This window comes from Pristiophorus japonicus, chromosome 21, assembly GCF_044704955.1.
Source record: "Pristiophorus japonicus isolate sPriJap1 chromosome 21, sPriJap1.hap1, whole genome shotgun sequence".
Taxonomy (NCBI): Eukaryota; Metazoa; Chordata; class Chondrichthyes; family Pristiophoridae; genus Pristiophorus; species Pristiophorus japonicus.
The window spans coordinates 66,150,079-66,168,817 of NC_091997.1; the positions used below are offsets into that span (position 1 = coordinate 66,150,079).

The 18,739-nt window shown below is 46.2% G+C and overlaps 1 protein-coding gene and 1 long non-coding RNA gene across 5 annotated transcripts in view; one reads left to right on the top strand and one right to left on the bottom strand.

The window, feature by feature from the left end:
• The window catches only part of LOC139234056 (tubulin polyglutamylase TTLL13-like), a 45,342-nt gene extending 30,509 nt beyond the window's left edge, over window positions 1-14,833 (top strand). Inside the window, exons 13-16 of one of the 4 annotated variants that reach the window (XM_070864934.1) lie at window positions 2,568-2,894; window positions 7,039-7,429; window positions 11,184-11,433; window positions 14,183-14,833. In XM_070864934.1, coding sequence (XP_070721035.1) covers window positions 2,568-2,894; window positions 7,039-7,429; window positions 11,184-11,433; window positions 14,183-14,195 — 981 coding nt within the window. In that variant the 3' untranslated portion in view covers window positions 14,196-14,833. Of the gene's footprint in view, window positions 1-2,567; window positions 2,895-7,038; window positions 7,430-10,886; window positions 10,993-11,183; window positions 11,434-14,182 lie in introns of those variants that run through there. The other 3 variants (XM_070864935.1, XM_070864937.1, XM_070864936.1) reach the window with 3 other exon arrangements.
• Window positions 67-18,420, bottom strand: LOC139234058 (uncharacterized). The gene is made up of 3 exons (XR_011588259.1): window positions 18,305-18,420; window positions 15,302-15,424; window positions 67-317 (listed from the first exon to the last, which is right to left on the bottom strand). It is a non-coding gene; the product is annotated as an uncharacterized lncRNA (long non-coding RNA).
• Window positions 18,421-18,739: the final 319 nt, after the last annotated feature.

The window sequence follows — 18,739 nt, forward strand, 5'->3', positions numbered from 1 at the left end:
TTGTCTAAAGCACTTTGAAAGTTAGGCCACTCCAGTTGCTCAGTAAAAGTCAATCTCCAGGTCATACTGGGCAGCACAGTTTGTGGGTTCCACCTTTTGTCTGAACTGACTTAACTGATCTCACCTTGCACATGACAGTAAGGGACGTACAGCTGGCATTATATCCCCGGACTAGGGAGGTAGAAAGTCTGCCCGTTCCTGGTTCTGATGGGGCTTTGCTGTGAACGCCTTCCCTAGTAGAGTATCCTCAGTCTAACCTCACACTTGAAGAATGAACACTTTGGAAGATGTGTCCGAGGGCTGCCATGATTTAGCACCTTCAGGGTAAGAGGTACAGAAAAGTGAGGAAGTAAACCATCACAAAACCTATCTGCATGTGCTGTATTTGATGACCGTATCGATGTGATGTTGATAACCAGTCAGTGTTTATAGAAATTACAACATGGAAACAGGCCATTCAGCTCAACTATTCCGTGTTGTTGTTTAACCTCCACATGAGCACACCATCATAGGCTGACCCTCGGAATCGAGGAAGACTTGTTTCCACTCTTAAAATGAGTCCTTAGGTGGCTGAACAGTCCAATACGAGAGCCACAGTCCTGTGTTACAAGTGGGACAGATAGTCGTTGAGGGAAGGGGAGGGTGGGACAGGTTTGCCGCACGCTCTTTCCGCTGCCTGCGCTTGATTTCGGCACGCTCTCGATGATGAGACTCGAGCTGCTCAGCGCCCTCCCGGATGTACTTCCTCCACTTAGGGCAGTCTTTGGCCAGGGACTCCCAAGTGTCAGTGGGGATGATGCACTTTTTCAGGGAGGCTTTAAGGGTGTCCCTGTAATGTTTCCCCTCTGCCCACCTTTGACTCATTTGCTGTGAAGGAGTTCCGAGTAGAGCACTTGCTTTGGGAGTCTCATGTCTGGCATGCGAATAATGTGACCTGCCCAGTGTGGTCAGTGCTTTAATGCTGGGGATGTTGGCTTGGTCGAGGACGCTAATGTTGGTGCATCTATCCTCCCAGGGGATTTGTAGGATCTTGCGGAGGCATCGTTGGTGGCTGTGATTAATCCAGTATCATTCGATTCTACAAAGTTTATTTTGGTAGGAAGCTAAGCATATCATGGGAATAATATTCTGGACAGTGGCTTCGGGTAACCTAGTCTCAGTCAGGAGGTGATTGTGGTCACTGAGACTTGTCACCATTTTGTCATTCCCTTTGTCTCCAACTCATCCAAAACTCTGCCCCCCCATCCCCACATACTGCCCACAGCAACTCCCACTCGCCCATCGCTCCTGTCCTCAACACCTCAATTGGCTTCCTACTTCTTAATACATTGGAATCAAAATCTCTGTCTCATTTGCAAATCTCTCTATAGCCTCACTCAAGCTCTATTCCCTTAACCATTTCCACCCCAATGCCCTTTGATCCTTCAATTTCTGGATCTTTGTGCATTTTCTGAGAGATTGAGTAGTTTGGGCCCATGCTCTCTGGAGTTTAAGAATGAGAGGTGATCTTATTGAAACATTTAAGATTCAGAGGGGGATTGACAGGGTAGATGCAGAGAGGTTGTTTCCCCTGGCTGGGGAGTCTAGAACTAGGAGGCATAGTCTCAGGATAAGGGGTCGGCCATTTAAGACTGAGTTGAGGAGGAATTTCTTCACTCAGAGGGTTGTGAATATTTGGAATTCTCTGCCCCAGAGGGCTGTGGATGCTCAGTTTCTGAGTATATTCAAAGTTGAGTTAGATAGATTTTTGGACTGTAGGGGAATCAAGGGATATGGTGATTAGGTAGGAAAGTGGAGTTGAGGTCGAAGATCAGCCATGATCTTATTGAATGGTGGAGCAGGCTTGAGGGGCTATTTAGCTTACTCCTGCTCCTAATTCTTATGTTCTCCCTCTCTTCCACAACAGTAGAAACTCCCTCCCCAAATCTCTCTCCCCTACTATACTTCTGTTGCCATCTTAAAAAAAGAAACTCCTCAAAATCTCACCCTCTGCTCCTGCTATGGTCAACTCCTCCACTCAATGTACCCTGAGATGTTTATTACGCTAATGGTGTATAAATGCAAGTCTATGATGGATTTGAACGCGCTCCCTTCTCTTCAAAATTTCTCTTCCCCAGAAAGTGCTTCCTTATACTGGGGTACAGTTTCACGGGTGTCAGAAGCCCCTTGAGATACATTCTCTGAGTGGTCATTCTTAATCTGTGAGCGTAGACAGTGAGTGTCGCAAGTCCCAGCCAAGCTCAGTCCTCACGCAATCTCCAGAAACTTTCCAGCAGGAAACACTGAATGGCGATTTTAAAAAAAAAAGAGGATCCTGGCTGATTTTTCCTCTCCCAGTGATAGTGAAATCAGTTGCAGTGCCACTCCTGACGAACACAGTTCCTAGAGGACAAGGTTAGTGACAAAAATTAGCATCTGAACACCAATCATCAATTCTGACCCATCCATTAACAGCTGTAAGTGTGTTGGTTATCAAAACCTTTTTTTCCAAATAAATTCCAGAACTGAGTTGCTCGTTCCACTTCTGCTGATAGAAATGTTCTTTTTTGTTGTTGCGCATTTTACAGGAGGCCATAGACATCATGAAACCGTTGGATATTATCGAAGAGGAGGAGCTGCAGCGACTCAGCGGCCTACTGCAGAGGGAGAACCTCCTCCGGGCTCTGGGTGTTATCGAGCAAGTTTACCGCATCTTGCAAAACACTCCGGGCGTTAACTGCAGTGTTCAAAACCCTCCTCCGTGTGGTGCAGGCCAGAATAAAGTGAGTTGCACAACTTCAACTTTGCACTCTTGTGTGAGGGCCGTCCCCGCCAGCAAATTGATATCGGAAGTCCAGGGGCGCGAAGTGCAGGACTTCAGGATCATGAGGTGTCCGCGCCTGCATTTCCAGCAGGTGAAGCTGCCCGCTGGGGGCACAGAGTTTGGAAATTACTTGTTTAACGCTTGCTCTATTGTACAGAGGGAATGCTTTTTCCCTGCACCTCGTCCAAGGGCCCATTCTTCCTGTGTGAGCCTAGGCAGCAAGCAGGACAATATGAAACCTAACGCACCTGTTGGGAAAATGAGGAGATCAGGAGCATCGCAGGTTTGGCCTCCCGCCCGATTCTAGTCTCCATTGAAGAGACCAATATTGGGCGGGGTGTAAAACCCGGTCCCATGACATTCTCACCAGACAAGTTCCCATCACCCCAAGTTCCAGCATTTATTTAGTCATGAGTGCATCATAGCAGAACCCGATCCTGTGAGGACTCACTGGTTATAAGCACGCTTTCTGCCACTGGATAAAGAAAGGGAAAATAAACTTGCATTTGTATAGCATCTTTCACGTCCCGAAGTGTTTTACAACCAATGAAGTACTTTAGAAGTGTAGTCACTGTTGTAATGTAGGAAATACAGCAGCCAGTTTGCGCACAGCAAGCTCCCACAAACAGCAATGCGATAAATGAACAGTTGATCTGTGTGTTTTTTTTTAAGTGTTGTTGGTTTAAAGATAAATGTTGGACACCAGGAGAATTCCACTGCTCTAATTCAAATAATGCTGTGGGATCTTTTGTGTCCATCTGAGAGAGCAGACGGAGGGTGGGGGTGGGGTAGGTGTGTGTGAGGGGCGGGGGGGAGTTTAGTGTCTAATCGTGAACCTCCAATAGTGCAGCACTAAAGTGTCAACCTGGATTTTGTGCTCAAGTCCCTGGAGTGGGGCTTGAACCACAACCTCCTGGCTCGGAGGCGAGAGCATGACCCACTGAGCCACAGCTAAAAGACATCAGAAATGCCAAGTGTGGTTAACTTTTTAAAATACTTCCTAGGCCAGAGCTGCTAAGACCAATTGTAAAACCCTTGTCGCTGCCCCAGAAACTTTAACAATAGTTTGTGTTAGCTCTAGATCTTGCTCTTCGGCACTGACCATCAGGATTAATGACGAAAAGAAAAGGGTTGAAGGTCAAGCATTACTAACCCCATCTTCCGACACCCACTCCTCCCCATGGTTTAGTTAAACATTCCTTTTATCCCACTTCAGACAAGGCACTCTCTAGAAATGGGAGTGGGAACATTATTGTGTACGAGTTATATTTGTCTGGTCACTATGTGTAAACGTTGTTCCGTGTTTCTCAAAAAATTGTAAAGCCGTTCTAAAACAGAGTCGTAGGTCTCAGCACCTGTCGGCTCGCAAGGGCAAAGGGCAAGCTAAGAGTTTCTCTTCCTCCTCGCTGACCAAAGCATGTGCACGTGAACGTGGGGCGAGTACAGGTTTGAGCTTGGCCGTGACGCTCGGCCTGATCAACACTTGACGTCTAGGTCCATGCAGTTGCAGTGCCCGCTTTGGAGAGGAGTTGGAGGGCAGCCAGCCCCTGTAGAACTGTACCCCGGCACGAGTCAGCACCTCCCAGAGAACTTGAGAGAAAAAGTCGGATAAGAATGTGTAGTAAATGTATGCACCACCAGTGCTTAATGCCAGTATTCACCTTAGCCAAAACAGCTTATCTGGTGATTTATCTTCTTTGCTGTTTATGGCATCTTGCTGTGCGCACGTGGGCTGCTGCGTTTGGCTATATACCAATAATGAGCGCACTTCAAAACAATGACCCTTTGGCTGTGAAGTGCTCTGGGATGTCTTGAGGAGATGAAAGATTTAATTTAAATTGATTTTCTAAATGAACTCAGACGATCATATTAGGTGTACTGAAGGGACACCGGGGCTAAGTCACCACAGGAGTTGTCCCGATCACTTCAGAAACACTGGGAGGAGGGAGGGGGGAAGGAGGAAGAGAGAGGGGCGATGTCCGTTTCTCCGGGGTTTCCACGGATCTTCTGCCAAAGTAATGATGGACAATCAGGAGAACCCCCGTGGAAACAGCTGGAGGTTATTCTGAAACTAATCAACGTGCTGCTGTTAACGTGCCGGCAATGCTGGAGATAGTACTCAAACTTCATGTAAAGCACATCGTCAAACATAGCGTGCGGGGCAATCGTAGTATGGAACAGCCTCATTGTCTTTAGTCAGTGGCTATCGGACATGCATGGAAACCTATTACTATGTTTAAGAGTCTCCAGAGTAAACTACTGAGGAATCCACATAGGTGTTGACTCTTTGGTGCACCCTGTCTCCCTCCGAGGCCACATCCCACTTAGCTGAGCCGCGAAAGAATGCTGCTGCAGATTAGCAAGAGCCAAGGCCCCACTGACCCCAAGCATGGGCAGGGGTTTATCCGGCTAACATTGCACTGCTTGCCTGCACAGACCATTGGTGAGCATGCCCTTCGGGCACTGACTTGTACAGTTATCTGTGCTGTATCTCATAGAATCATAAAGCACGGAAGGAGGCCATTCGGCCCATCGTGCCTGTGCCAACTCTTTGAAGAGCTGTCCAATTAATCCCACTCATCCCTACTCTTTCCCTATAAATTTCTTTATTTCAAGTATTTATCCAATTCCCTTCAGAAAGTTACTGTTGAATCTGCTTCCACCGCCCTTTCAGGCATTGCATACCCAGATCATAAAAGAAATGTCTCCTCATCTGCCCCCTGGCTTTTCTTTACCAATTATCTCTAAATCTGTGTCCTCTGGTTATCGACCGTCCCGCCTCTGGAAAGAGTTTCTCCCTATTTGGTCATGTGGAGAGAAAAAAGAGTAGCAAAGAATTGTAGCGTCACAGAATGAAGTAAGACATTAAATTAATTCGCAGGGTCTTTGGCTCAACTAATGACCGGTAGCTGAATCAACAGGGGAGAATTTGGAGTGGGGGCATATCCGAGATAACGTAGGGCTACTTTTGTGGTCACTGCGTCGGTTCCTCTAAATGCCGCCCCCCTTTTCAGTAGCATGCAGGCTGCAGGGACACTGAGATTGTCCCCATTTTGTTTGTGGAGGAATTTTTATTGGGGGAGGGGGGGAGGCGGGGGAGAAATCACCAATTCTCCACATCGGCCATCTTGAGTTTTGCAAAAGGATTCTGGATCCTGCAGAGCCTCAGGATAAATTCACGGCCAGAAATAAATGGCGATATAACTCAGAAACCAAAGAGGTTAGGAAGGCTGCCAAGTCAAAAGTTGGACTCAATCTCACACTGTGTGCAGTCTCTGGGTTGATCCCTGACGTATGTTGAGTTAGTTGATGTCAGTCAAGCAGCAAATGGGGTCCTGCAGGTGGCTTCAGTCTCCCCTGGGCTAAGCGGGGGTGGTGGGAGGCAGGGTGGGGGTGACAGGAAATCAGCTACCAGCGAACTCTGCTCCGTGTGTGGACATAGTGTGAGAACAGGATTAGGTGCAGCTGTGATGCACTCGAGGGTTAAACAGCCTGCCGACCTTCACTGTCACAGCAAAATAGCTACTTGGGCAAGGCAGGGAATGGTGTGAAGAACATAAGTGTCATAGGAGCAGGAGTAGGCCATACGGCCCCTCGAACCCACTCCGTCATTCAATAAGATCATGGCTGAACTTGTACATCAACTCCACTTTCCCTTCTGGTCCCCCATATCCCTCGATCCCCTTCATGCCCAAGAATCTCAACAAGTACATCTTCAACTGTATACCAGCCTGAGCCAGCACTCTCATGGTGAGGGGAATCAGACAGGGAATAAAGCTACAATAAACTGGTCGGCACTACTGACTCCCTAAGGCCAGGCTTCTATCCACACCAGCCACAAGGAGAATCCCAGGTTGGGGATTGGCCTGGGTCATTGAATATATTTACAGAGAGTCGTGAATCTGTGGAATTCTCTACCACAGAGAGCTGTGTAGGCTGGGTCATTGAATATATTTAAGGTGGCGATAGACAGATATTTGAATGATAAGGGAGTCAAGGGTTATGGGGAGCAGGCAGAAAAGTGGAGTTGAGGCAAGATCAGACCAGCCATGATCTTATTGAATGGCGGAGCAGACTCGAGGGGCCAAATGGCTGACTCCTGCTCCTATTTCTTACGTTCTTATGAAAAATGTGTTAACAGCTCTCGGGATGTGTAAGGATAGTTTTGGTTTGGTTTAGTGTGCTGGGTTTGTGTCCTGTCATCGCTTATCTTGTGTGTTTCTTTAACTTTCCAGTCATTAGTTTACGCAAACTCCTACCGACCCAGCCAGGAGTTGGAAGAGTTAACGTACATCGGCCCATTCTCCTCTCTGGGAAGGCATGCCACAGCAGAGCTTGGGATTCTCAACCCTGCTACAATAAACTGGTCGACACTGCTGACCCCCCAAAGCCAGGCCCCTATCCACATCAATCAGAAGGGGAACCCTAGCCTGGGGATCGGATTCCCTCTCCACCGCTTTCACCAACGCTTTCCCGTGCGCAAAGGTCTGACGTGGACTGGGACCAATCATTTGCCACCGTCGATTGAAACCGTTGTCACGACGAGGACAGCTGGATCGTCGGAGTTACGGCTCAGTGCAATATCGACCTATGCTCCTCGTTCTCTGAGTGCCAAATTCAGTCCCGGTGAGAAACAGATCTGTCATTCTCAATTTTTATATATAAGAACATAAGAAATAGGAGCAGGAGTAGGTCATTTGGCCCCTCGAGCCTGCTCCGCCATTTAATAAGATCATGGCTGATCTGATCATGGACTCAGCTCCACTTCCCTGCCCCGCTCCCCATAGCCCTTTATTCCCTTATCGCTCAAAAATCTGATTCTCTGCTTTAAAATTTATTCAATGACCCAGCCTCTACAGCTCTCTGGGGCAGAGAATTCCATAGATTTACAAAGCCTCTGAGAGAAGAAATTCTTCCTCATCTCAGTTTTAAATGGCGGCCCCTTATTCTGAGACTATGTCCCCTAGTTTTAGTTTCCCCTATGAGTGAAAATATCCTCTCTGCATCCACCTTGTCGAGCCCCCTCATTATTTTATATGTTTCGATAAGATCACACCTCATTCTTCTGAACTCCAATGTGTATAGGCCCAACCTACTCAACATATCTTCATAAATCAACCCCCTCATCTCTGGAATCAACCTAATGAACCTTCTCTGAACAGCCTCCAATGCAAGTATATCCTTCCTTAAATATGGAAACCAAAACTGTACACAGTACTCTAAGTGTGGCCTCATCAATACAGTTGTAGCAGGACTTCTCTGCTTTTATACTCTATCCCCCTTTTCTATATTTTTCTGCTAAAGTGGATAACCTCACATTTTTACACATTATACTCCATCTGCCAAATGTTTGCCCACCTCACTTAGCCTGTCTATATCCCTTTGCAGATTTTTTGTGTCCTTCTCACAATATATATATTGGATTCAGTTATATGCAGAATACACTTTTGTTTTAAAAGGGCCAGGCAGTGGCTTCGTGAGAAAGCGCACTGCCTGGTGTAGCCTTGAGTCATCCAGACAGGAGGTCCATGGGTTCAATCCTAGGTCACCATTGAGTTCCATGCTCTCAGCTGCAGTGATAGTCGGAGTGTGGGAAATTGGTCTCTGTTGGCCAAGGAGGAAAATCAGCCTCTCGGCCTGCTCCCCGTGACCGTGCTATAGTGTGGGGTTTTCAAACTTGATATAGTCCTCGGGTTCAGTGTAAGAGGGCGCTCTGATAAGTAAACCTCACACACCTCATCCTGCTCAATATCTAGAGAAATATAGCAAGAGCAAGGGACGTAGGCTGGGATTCGTTTTCTTTGGAAATCTGAGGGAAGACCTTATTGAGGTGTATAAAATTATGAGGGGCCCAGATAGAGTGAATAGGACAGACCTATTTCCCTTAGCAGAGGGGTTCAACAACCAGGGGGCATAGATTTAAAGTTATTGGTAGGAGGTTTAGAGGGGATTTGAGAAGAATTTTTTTTACCCAGAGGGTGGTGGGGGTCTGGAACTCACTGCCTGAAAGGGTGGTAGAGGCAGAAACCCTCACCACATTTAAAAAGTGCTTGGATGTGCACTTGAAGCACCGTAACCTACAGGGCATAAGAACATAAGAAATAGGAGCAGGAATAGGCCATTTGGCCCCTCGTACCTGCTCCGCCATTCAATAAGATCATGGCTGGCGGACCAAGAACTGGAAAGTGGGATAAAGCTGGATAGCTCTTTGTCGGCCGGCACGGACACAATGGGCCGAAATACCCTCCTTCCGGCTGTAAATTTCTATGATTCTATGACGATGACCCATGTCACTGGACTCTGACTTACTGAAACATATCACATCCCACCATGTGACCACACACTATCAGACCACAGCTCAGGCTACAAACTACTAGAAAAATGCTTTGAACATTAAACAGGTACTGCTGTGGCCAATAGTCCTCTGAACTTCATTCAAAGCTCAAAGTTTACCATCCTCCATGCTCTTCCTCCTCTTTACGTCATAAAGATCTGACGATCCCTGGCTGTGCTGATCTCAGCTGGCGTGGCAGCAAGGGCCTTGGGTTAGGTAAGGACAAATATCAACCAGGGCTCCTGCTCCAGATACCATCCTAGTGGCCCTTGCTAGTTGCGGGTATAAGGCGAGACCATGGTCAGGCTATGGACAAATAGCTACCAACAGTTGCTGCCTAGGCTCCTGCACCTGAACAAGGGAATGTTGAGTAATGCACTGGATGCTGCTTAGAAAGTTGTCTTGGATAACTCTTGCCACTGACCAAGACCTCGCTCTGTCAAGCCCGTGTGGTGGTTGGTGTGCAACGGCCACCACACATTAAAAAAATCCACCCACAGGCATCTTCCACCCCAAGATTTAGTTCGGGACCTGGAATTTTAGGTCCTTCATTGAAACACCTGTGAACTTTTTGATGTGGAAGCAAGTCATCCTCGATTCGAGGGACTGCCTATGATGATGAGTCCACTACCCTTTTAACATTTTTGAAAAATTGGAGCCAGTAACATGTCTGATAATTCACTTTGTTTATTATTCACAAAATGTTATTTGCCTTAAACACCCGCACTGGGCAGCACACATCAGCCTCATGTCTGACACGTGTGTAGATTCAATGAGGAACTGTGAAGATGGCTTCTCCAAGCCAGTTCATGTCTCTGGGTCTTGAAGGTAGCAAAGATCTTTCTAAATAAGTTTAAAAACATTGCGGCCTAGAAATTCGATTCGGACAGTGATGCCAAATGGGCGGTGTCAGATCGGCCATTATACGCAGCGCCTGTTACTCAGTTCCTCTGCAGTCAATAGACTGAATATCAGGCACTGGGTATAAAAGACGGGCAATCTGATTTTTCTGGTACCATTTTCTTCAAAGTCTGCTTCCTGTTGGATGCAACACTATCTGGTGTTTTATGACCACTTAGTTGTTCGAACCGATATAGAGATGAGAGCCTCATGCATTTTACACCATACTGTTACTTCCTATCATTACTTTCCCCGAGCCATAGCCCTGTTGTAAACAACCTTCGATGCATACCATTATAGCAACATATTGCCTTTTATATTGCAGCATAGAAACATAGAAAATAGGTGCAGGAGTAGGCCATTCGGCCCTTCTAGCCTGCACTGCCATTCAATGAGTTCATGGCTGAACATGCAACTTCAGTACCCCATTCCTGCTTTCTCGCCATACCCCTTGATCCCCCTAGTAGTAAGGACTTCATCTAACTCCTTTTTGAATATATTTAGTGAATTGGCCTCAACAACTTTCTGTGGTAGAGAATTCCACAGGTTCACCACTCTCTGGGTGAAGAAATTCCTCTGCATCTCGGTCCTAAATGGCTTACCCCTTATCCTTAGACTGTGACCCCTGGTTCTGGACTTCCCCAACATTGGAAACATTCTTCCTGCATCTAACCTGTCTGAACCCATCAGAATTTTAAAATCTCCTTCTCTTACTCTACCCACTGCTGTGATGAAAAAAAGCCTGTGTTTTAAAAGCCTAAGTTTTCGATCTTAATAACTCTTTGAGCTCGATGTTATCCACCTAGCTTATTTATTTATTTATTTATTTATATGTGCCTATTTTTACAGTACAGTATCTTCGGTCCTGAAACTCATCGTTCTCCAATATTACCAGCACTATTGAGGAGAAAAGACAGGCGTTTGGAGAGCACCATTTAAACCAATTCTGTCTACCTTACTGTGTTCTGTCTTTGCTAGAAATAAAAGTAATGTAAAAACATATCGATTTTCTTGCACTGGAGGGCAAGCAGTGGCCGTGGAACCACAGGTGGCAGGAGCAAAGGAGGAAAAGTGGGGCAGGACGGGAGGCTGGGCGGGGGAGGAGGGGTGAAAGGAATCCATTGATTGCAATATGTTTCTGTACAGAAATTTCTCTCCTGGAGTCAAAAGGCCCCCGAACGCACAGCATGCTGTCAGGCTGTGGAACCAGCCTCAACAGTTCAGTGACTGCAGCCCGAATGAGCACTGGCTCCAACATGTGGAATATGAAGTTGAATATGATCAACCCGGCAAGCCATGGGCTGACTGTGGTGTCAGCCCGGGCCCCCATGAATCAGCGAGCTCACTTAACAAGACGAGCAAACATACTGAGCTTATTCCAATCCGATATCAACAGGTAAAATCTAAAACTCTGCAACGAGACTTATGCATGTTTTCGGACTTTTGGGTTTTACAGTGTCAGTCATTGCGGGGTGGCTCGCGGGGTGGGTTTGTGGTGTGTCTGGTGTTTGGTAGCGAGCCTAACCTGCTAGCAGGCCTCCAGTGGGAGAACATCTGGGCAACAATGACCACAACATTATATGGTTCAGTTGAACCAAAGGTGCTGAAAATCTACAATTAATTCCAGATTGCGGAAGGGGCGAGCTTCACTAAACTAGCAGAAGATTTGGAACAGCTAGTAAATTGGTTAACCCTACCGGGTGGCAATTAAAGCGATGCAGGATATACATGGAAAGTTTTTAAGAACAAAATAAAAGACATATGGAAGACATGTACATGTCTAAAGTCAACAGAGAGGAGAGCCAATGACTGGTCATGTACAAAGACAAATAAGATGTAAACATAAATGTCTTTATAAAAATGATAGGCACATAATACGCAACAGAACAATGACAAGTACCGGGAACAGCTTCAGAAAACGAAGGCCATTGTTCGATGGAAAAGGTTCATGGAAAAGAGGATCATAGACAATCATGGCAGAGGTGGAAGAAGCTTTTGCAGCTATGTGAAGAGTCCGAGGACCGTCAAAGTCTGTATTGGGCCATTGAAGCATGGTCAAGGTCAGGCTATGAAGGACTCTCGGGGTATGGCAGAGAAACGTAGAAACTAGGTGCAGGAGTAGGCCATTCGCCCCTTCGAGTCTGCACCACCATTCAATATGATCATGGCTGATCATGCAACTTCAGTACCCCATTCCTGCTTTCTCTCCATACCCCTTGATCCCTTTAGCCGTAAGGGCCATATCTAACTCCATTTTGAATATATCCAACGAACTGGCCTCAACAACTTTCTGTGGTAGAGAATTCCACAGGTTCACAACTCTCTGAGTGAAGAAGTTTCTCCTCATCTCGGTCCTAGATGGCTTATCCCTTATCCTTAGACTGTGACCCCTGGTTCTGGACTTCCCCCAACATTGGGAACATTCTTCCTGCATCTAACCTGTCCAATCCCGTCAGAATTTTATATGTTTCTATGAGATCCCCTCATTCTTCTAAATTCCAGTGAATATAAGCCTAGTCGATCCAGTCTTTCTTCACATGTCAGTCCTGCCATCCCAGGAATCAGTCTGGTGAACCTTCGCTGCACTCCCTCAATAGCAAGAATCTCCTGCTATGGAGGAAGCTTGAGGAATACTGTCCATTGGTCTTCACTCTTGAAGATGATGCTCAATTGACCGAATTAAATGATGTTGTTGACAAATAACACTGTTAATATTATAATAGATAAACATACTGTTTTAGATAGAATTAGGAGCCTTAACCTGCCCCCCCTCCCTTGCGTCCCACACGGATCGGTATTGGGACCGTCGCTCTTTACCTTTTTTATTAATGATCTAGATGTAGGCGTTTGGGGAATGATCTAGGAAGAACATGAGGAGGCCATTCAGCTCCTCGAGCCTGTTCCGCCATTCAATTAGATCATGGCTGATCTGTATCTTAACTCCATCGACCCGCCTTGGTTCCATAACCCTTAATACCCTTATGTAACAAAATAACATTTTGCAGATGAAAGAAAAAGATCTGGGTGTTGTAGTGCATAGATTTCTAAATCCTGAATCCTGACCAATACTGTGAAGCAATAGCCAGAGCCAACAGGGTGCTGGGGTATATTTCCAGGATAATTCATAATAAAACAAAGCAAACTATTTTGTCCTTGTACAAAACCTTGATCAGACCTCAGTTTTTCGTATGTCTCACTCTTTCAATCATAAATCTGACTCCTAGCGTCTCCCTAACTTTACGCCGTTTATCCATAGCCAAGTGGGAATTGTCTATCTGTTCTATGACAAAGTATTCGCTGCCTTTCATCTTGAACCCAACAGTTCGGTCAAGCTGGTATATCCGAGCCTGGTGCTCCTCCGACTGCAGTCTTAAAACTTCTGGATTGTGTAAACAAACACTAATTCTAAACTGTAGGGCTGCCTCACTTATCTGTTTAAAGTCTTGAGCACAGAAATTACACTCCCTGTGCAGTGCTGAGGGAGTGCTGCACTGTCGGAGGTGCCGTCTTTCAGATGAGGCGTTAAACTGAGGCCCCGTCTGCTCTCTCAGGTGGATGTAAAAGATCCCATAGCACTATTTCGAAGAAGAGCAGGGGAGTTATCCCCGGTGTCCTGGCCAATATTTATCCTTCAATCAACATCACTAAACCATTATTTAATTGCTGTTTGTGGGAACTTGTGCAAAAATTGGCAGCTGCATTTCCCTACATTAAAATGGTGACTACACTTCAAAAGTACTTCACTGGCTGTAAAGCGCTTTGAGACGTCCTGAGGCAGTGAAAGGCGCTACATAAATTCAAGTCCTTTATTTTTCCTCCTCCAATTTTCTTCCCCCACCCAAAGGCACCAGTTTTTACTGGAGGAATAATTCCACAAGGATCTCGTCCATTCTTTAAATATGAGCCTAGATAGTGGGTGTCATCGGGCTATTCGACTGCAGGGGCATCACAGGTCAGCCCAATCCTGCCAACAGTCAGAATGGCAACCTGGGGTTGGTGCCCATGGAACTCTACCCCAATTAGAGCCAGCACTTTCAGCAGAGCAGTGGGTGGGTGGGGGGGGGGGGGGGTGGTCTGTACAGACAAAATACAAATTAAACTTTTGAGTTTGTTAGTAACAAATTTCACCCATTCTTCCTTGTTAGACGGCTGAATTAATCTCAAGCAGCAGATCGTTGCTGGATTCCCTTTCCACTTCTTCAAGCCAGAGAACCTTTTCACTACCTGGTGATGTTTGTGCCATTAAAGTTCCTTTTCCTCAGGGTGGGATGAGGTGGGGGAAAGAACAAAAGGGATCTGAGCAGGAACTGAGAAGAGAGACGAACGCATTTCCTGTTGGCAGCAGCGATCGGAGAACACTGCACCGGGTCTCAATAAATGCCATTGTACAACCCATGCCTGATGGGGAAGTTGGACTGTGTGTCTATTGGTTGAGCAAAGTCCACAGACTCTTTTCTAAACATTGAACAAAATAAGCCAAATAAATGAAAATGATATTTTTTTTAACGATGTCTAACTAAAGTATTCTTGTTACTATTGGAAGTCTCTTTAATGATACTTAAATTATATTCCTGATGTACCGCTTCCTGCTCTGGTAGTTAAATCACTCGCAGGGCTTTAGCGAGATGTTACATGGGTCCAGTGGTTTGTGCCTCTCTCGGTCCATGAGATTTGTTGTCATCAATGTAACAGCAAAATCATTTAAAGACTATAATATTGCAGTTTGATTCTGGCCTGTAATAAGTTGGCAGATCTCGGTATAGTTGCTAGGAGTGGCCTCGGTGCACATGCACCAAGACAAGTATTAAAATTATTAAATATACGTATGGTATGTATCCATCAGTTCCACTATAGATTTTTTGTTGGGTAAGGGTATTAAGGGTTACGGAACCAAAGTGGCTACATGAAGTTTGGATATCGGATACAGATCAGCCATAATCTTATTGAATGGCAGAACAGACTCGAGGGGCTGAATGGCCTCCTCCTGTTCCTATAGATATTACTGTTCCGAACTTTTCTTTTTATTCATACGTGAAATGTGGGCGACGCTGGCCAGGCTGGCATTTATTGCCCATCCCTAATTGCCCTTGGGAAGGTGTTGGGTGATCCTCCTTCTTGAACCGCTGCAGTCCGTGTTCCTCCTCCGCTCCAAGAACTGTGTTCGACCAGCTCTTCCTTGCCCCTTGAATACTCGCTACACTGAGTGTCGTCTCCTAACCTCAACTCATTCTTTCCCACAGCTTCAAAACTATGGAACTCCTTACCTGTGTCGGCCTTCCCTTCCTCGTACATTGAAAACCAAGCTTGGCGTCACCTAATCACTGCTTCCTGCTTTACTTCGTCTCTTCCTTATTCTTTCCAAACCTGGTGTTGCCTTTACCTCTTCACTTCGGTTATATTAAATAGAAATAGAAATGCAATAAATCACCAAAGGGAGCACAGGAAAATCGCACAGTATACAGCAAGCTTGCAACTAATACTTCGCTCTTTTTGTTCCATTTGCTTTTCCATTCTTTCACTCTCTTTTACCTTTGATTTTCTCTCTGTCCCTTTTCTGGACTGCTGACACCATTCTTCTCTATATTCCCTCCGTGTCTCATACTGCTCCTTGTGTTTTTGCTCAGTGCCTCCATCCTTGTTGGGAGATGGGTCAGGGCATATCCATGATTAAAGAATCATAATAGAAACATAGAAAATAGGTGCAGGAGTAGGCCATTCGGCCCTTCTAGCCTGCACCGCCATTCAATGAGTTCATGGCTGAACATGCAACTTCAGTACCCCATTCCTGCTTTCTCGCCATACCCCTTGATCCCCCATGTAGTAAGGACTTCATCTAACTCCTTTTTGAATATATTTAGTGAATTGGCCTCAACAACTTTCTGTGGTAGAGAATTCCACAGGTTCACCACTCTCTGGGTGAAGAAATTCCTCCTCATCTCGGTCCTAAATGGCTTCCCCCTTATCCTTAGACTGTGTCCCCTGGTTCTGGACTTCCCCAACATTGGGAACATTCTTCCTGCATCTAACCTGTCTAACCCCGTCAGAATTTTAAACGTTTCTATGAGGTCCCCTCTCATTCTTCTGAACTCCAGTGAATACAAGCCCAGTTGATCCAGTCTTTCTTGATAGGTCAGTCCCGCCATCCCGGGAATCAGTCTGGTGAACCTTCGCTGCACTCCCTCAATAGCAAGAATGTCCTTCCTCAGGTTAGGAGACCAAAACTGTACACAATACTCCAGGTGTGGCCTCACCAAGGCCCTGTACAATTGTAGCAACACCTCCCTGCCCTTGTACTCAAATCCCCTCGCTATGAAGGCCAACATGCCATTTGCTTTCTTAACCGCCTGCTGTACCTGCATGCCAACCTTCAATGACTGATGTACCATGACACCCAGGTCTCTTTGCACCTCCCCTTTTCCTAATCTGTCACCATTCAGATAATAGTCTGTCTCTCTGTTTTTACCACCAAAGTGGATAACCTCACATTTATCCACATTATACTTCATCTGCCATGCATTTGCCCACTCACCTAACCTATCCAAGTCGCTCTGCAGCCTCATAGAATCCTCCTTGCAGCTCACACTGCCACCCAACTTAGTGTCATCCGCAAATTTGGAGATACTACATTTAATCCCCTCGTCTAAATCATTAATGTACAGTGTAAACAGCTGGGGCCCCAGCACAGAACCTTGCGGTACCCCACTAGTCACTGCCTGCCATTCTAAAAAGTCCCCATTTACTCCTACTCTTTGCTTCCTGTCTGACAACCAGTTCTCAATCCATGTCAGCACACTACCCCCAATCCCACGTGCTTTAACTTTGCACATTAATCTCTTGTGTGGGACCTTGTCGAAAGCCTTCTGAAAGTCCAAATATACCACATCAACTGGTTCTCCCTTGTCCACTCTACTGGAAACATCCTCAAAAAATTCCAGAAGATTTGTCAAGCATGATTTCCCTTTCACAAATCCATGCTGACTTGGACCTATCATATTACCTCTTTCCAAATGCACTGCTATGACATCCTTAATAATTGATTCCATCATTTTACCCACTACCGATGTCAGGCTGACCGGTCTGTAATTCCCTGTTTTCTCTCTCCCTCCTTTTTTAAAAAGTGGGGTTACATTGGCTACCCTCCACTCCATAGGAACTGATCCAGAGTCAATATGGACAGTAGGGGCCTGATGGGACAATTGCTGCTTGCTCCAGACTTTATTTTTTTATTTAACCCAATCTGCAGATTAGGGCAGTGGGTTAACATGCTGACCTTTCACCCGAGCACTTGAGTTTACATCAACAACAACAACTTGTATTTATATAGCGCCTTTAACGGTACTGCACAGGAACGTTCTCAAACCACATTTGACACCGGGCCATGTAAGGAGATTTTAGGGTAGGTGACCAAAAGCTTGGACAAAGAGCTCATTTTTTCATAGGCACTCCCTCGGAATCGAGGAAGACTTGCTTCCACTCCCAAAGTGAGTTCTTTGATGGCTGAACAGTCCGATACGAGAGCCACAGACCTTGTTATAGGAGGGACAGACATTCTTCGGAGGAAGGGGTCGGTAGGGCTGGTTTGCCGTGCGCTCCTTCTGCTGCCTGCACTGGCCTCTTCATGCTCTTTGCGTCGAGCCTCAAAGAGCTCAACGCCCTCCCGGATGGACTTTCTCCACCTCGGGCGGTCTGCGGCCAGGGTCTCCCAGGTGTCAGTGGTGATGTTGCACTTTACCAGGGAGGCTTTGAGGGTTTTAAGGAGCGTCTTAAAGGAGGAGAGCGAGGTAGAGAGTGCGAGAGCTTTAGAGAGGGAATTCCAGAGTTTAGAGCCCAAGTAGCTGAAGGTACAGCCGCCAATGGCGGAGCGGTCGCACTCGGTAATACGCAAGAGGCCAGCATTGGAGGAGTGCAGAGATCTCGGAGGGTCATAGGGCTGGAGGAGGATACAGAGATGAGGAGGTGCGAGGCTACAGAGGGATTTAAAAACAAGGATGAGAAATTAAAATGGAGGTTTTGACCAGACCGGGAGCCAATCTAGGCCAATGAGCACGGGGGGGAGGATGATGGGTCAACGGGACTTGGTAAGAGTCAGGACACAGGGCAGCAGGGTTTTGGATGAGCTCAAGTTTAAGGAAGGAAGGCAGGTGGGAGGCTAGCCAGGGGCACGTTGGAATAGTCACGTCTCGAGGTAACTAAGGCATGGATGAAGGCTTCAGCAGCGGATGAGCTGAAGCTGGGCATCCAGCCCAGGCTGATTTAATGAAAGTCACCTTTGTCTTCAGCCTGTTAGAATCCTATATGCAAAATGAATGTGGAACTTCTCAACCCAGATTCTGTGCAGGAACAGCCTTTTCACAGCAATCACCCGATTGTGCTCGTTGGGAAGTGGAGAGACCTGCAATGCAAGATGCAATACTGAGGTGAGATTGAAACGTACCATTGGGCAGAAGAGAAAGAAATTTAACAGCGTTAGCAGCACTCAAAATTTATTCATGAGTCCTGCAGAAGTTTTATTTTAATTCTCACAGATACTGTTTACACAGAAAATGCTGGAAATCTCAGCGGGTCAGGCAGCATCTGTAGAGAGAAAAACAGAGTTAACGTTTCAGGTAGATGACCCTTCGTCAGAGCCTGAAATCATCGACCTGAAACGTTAACTCTGTGTCTCTCTCCACAGATGCTGCCCGACCCACTGAGTGTTTCCA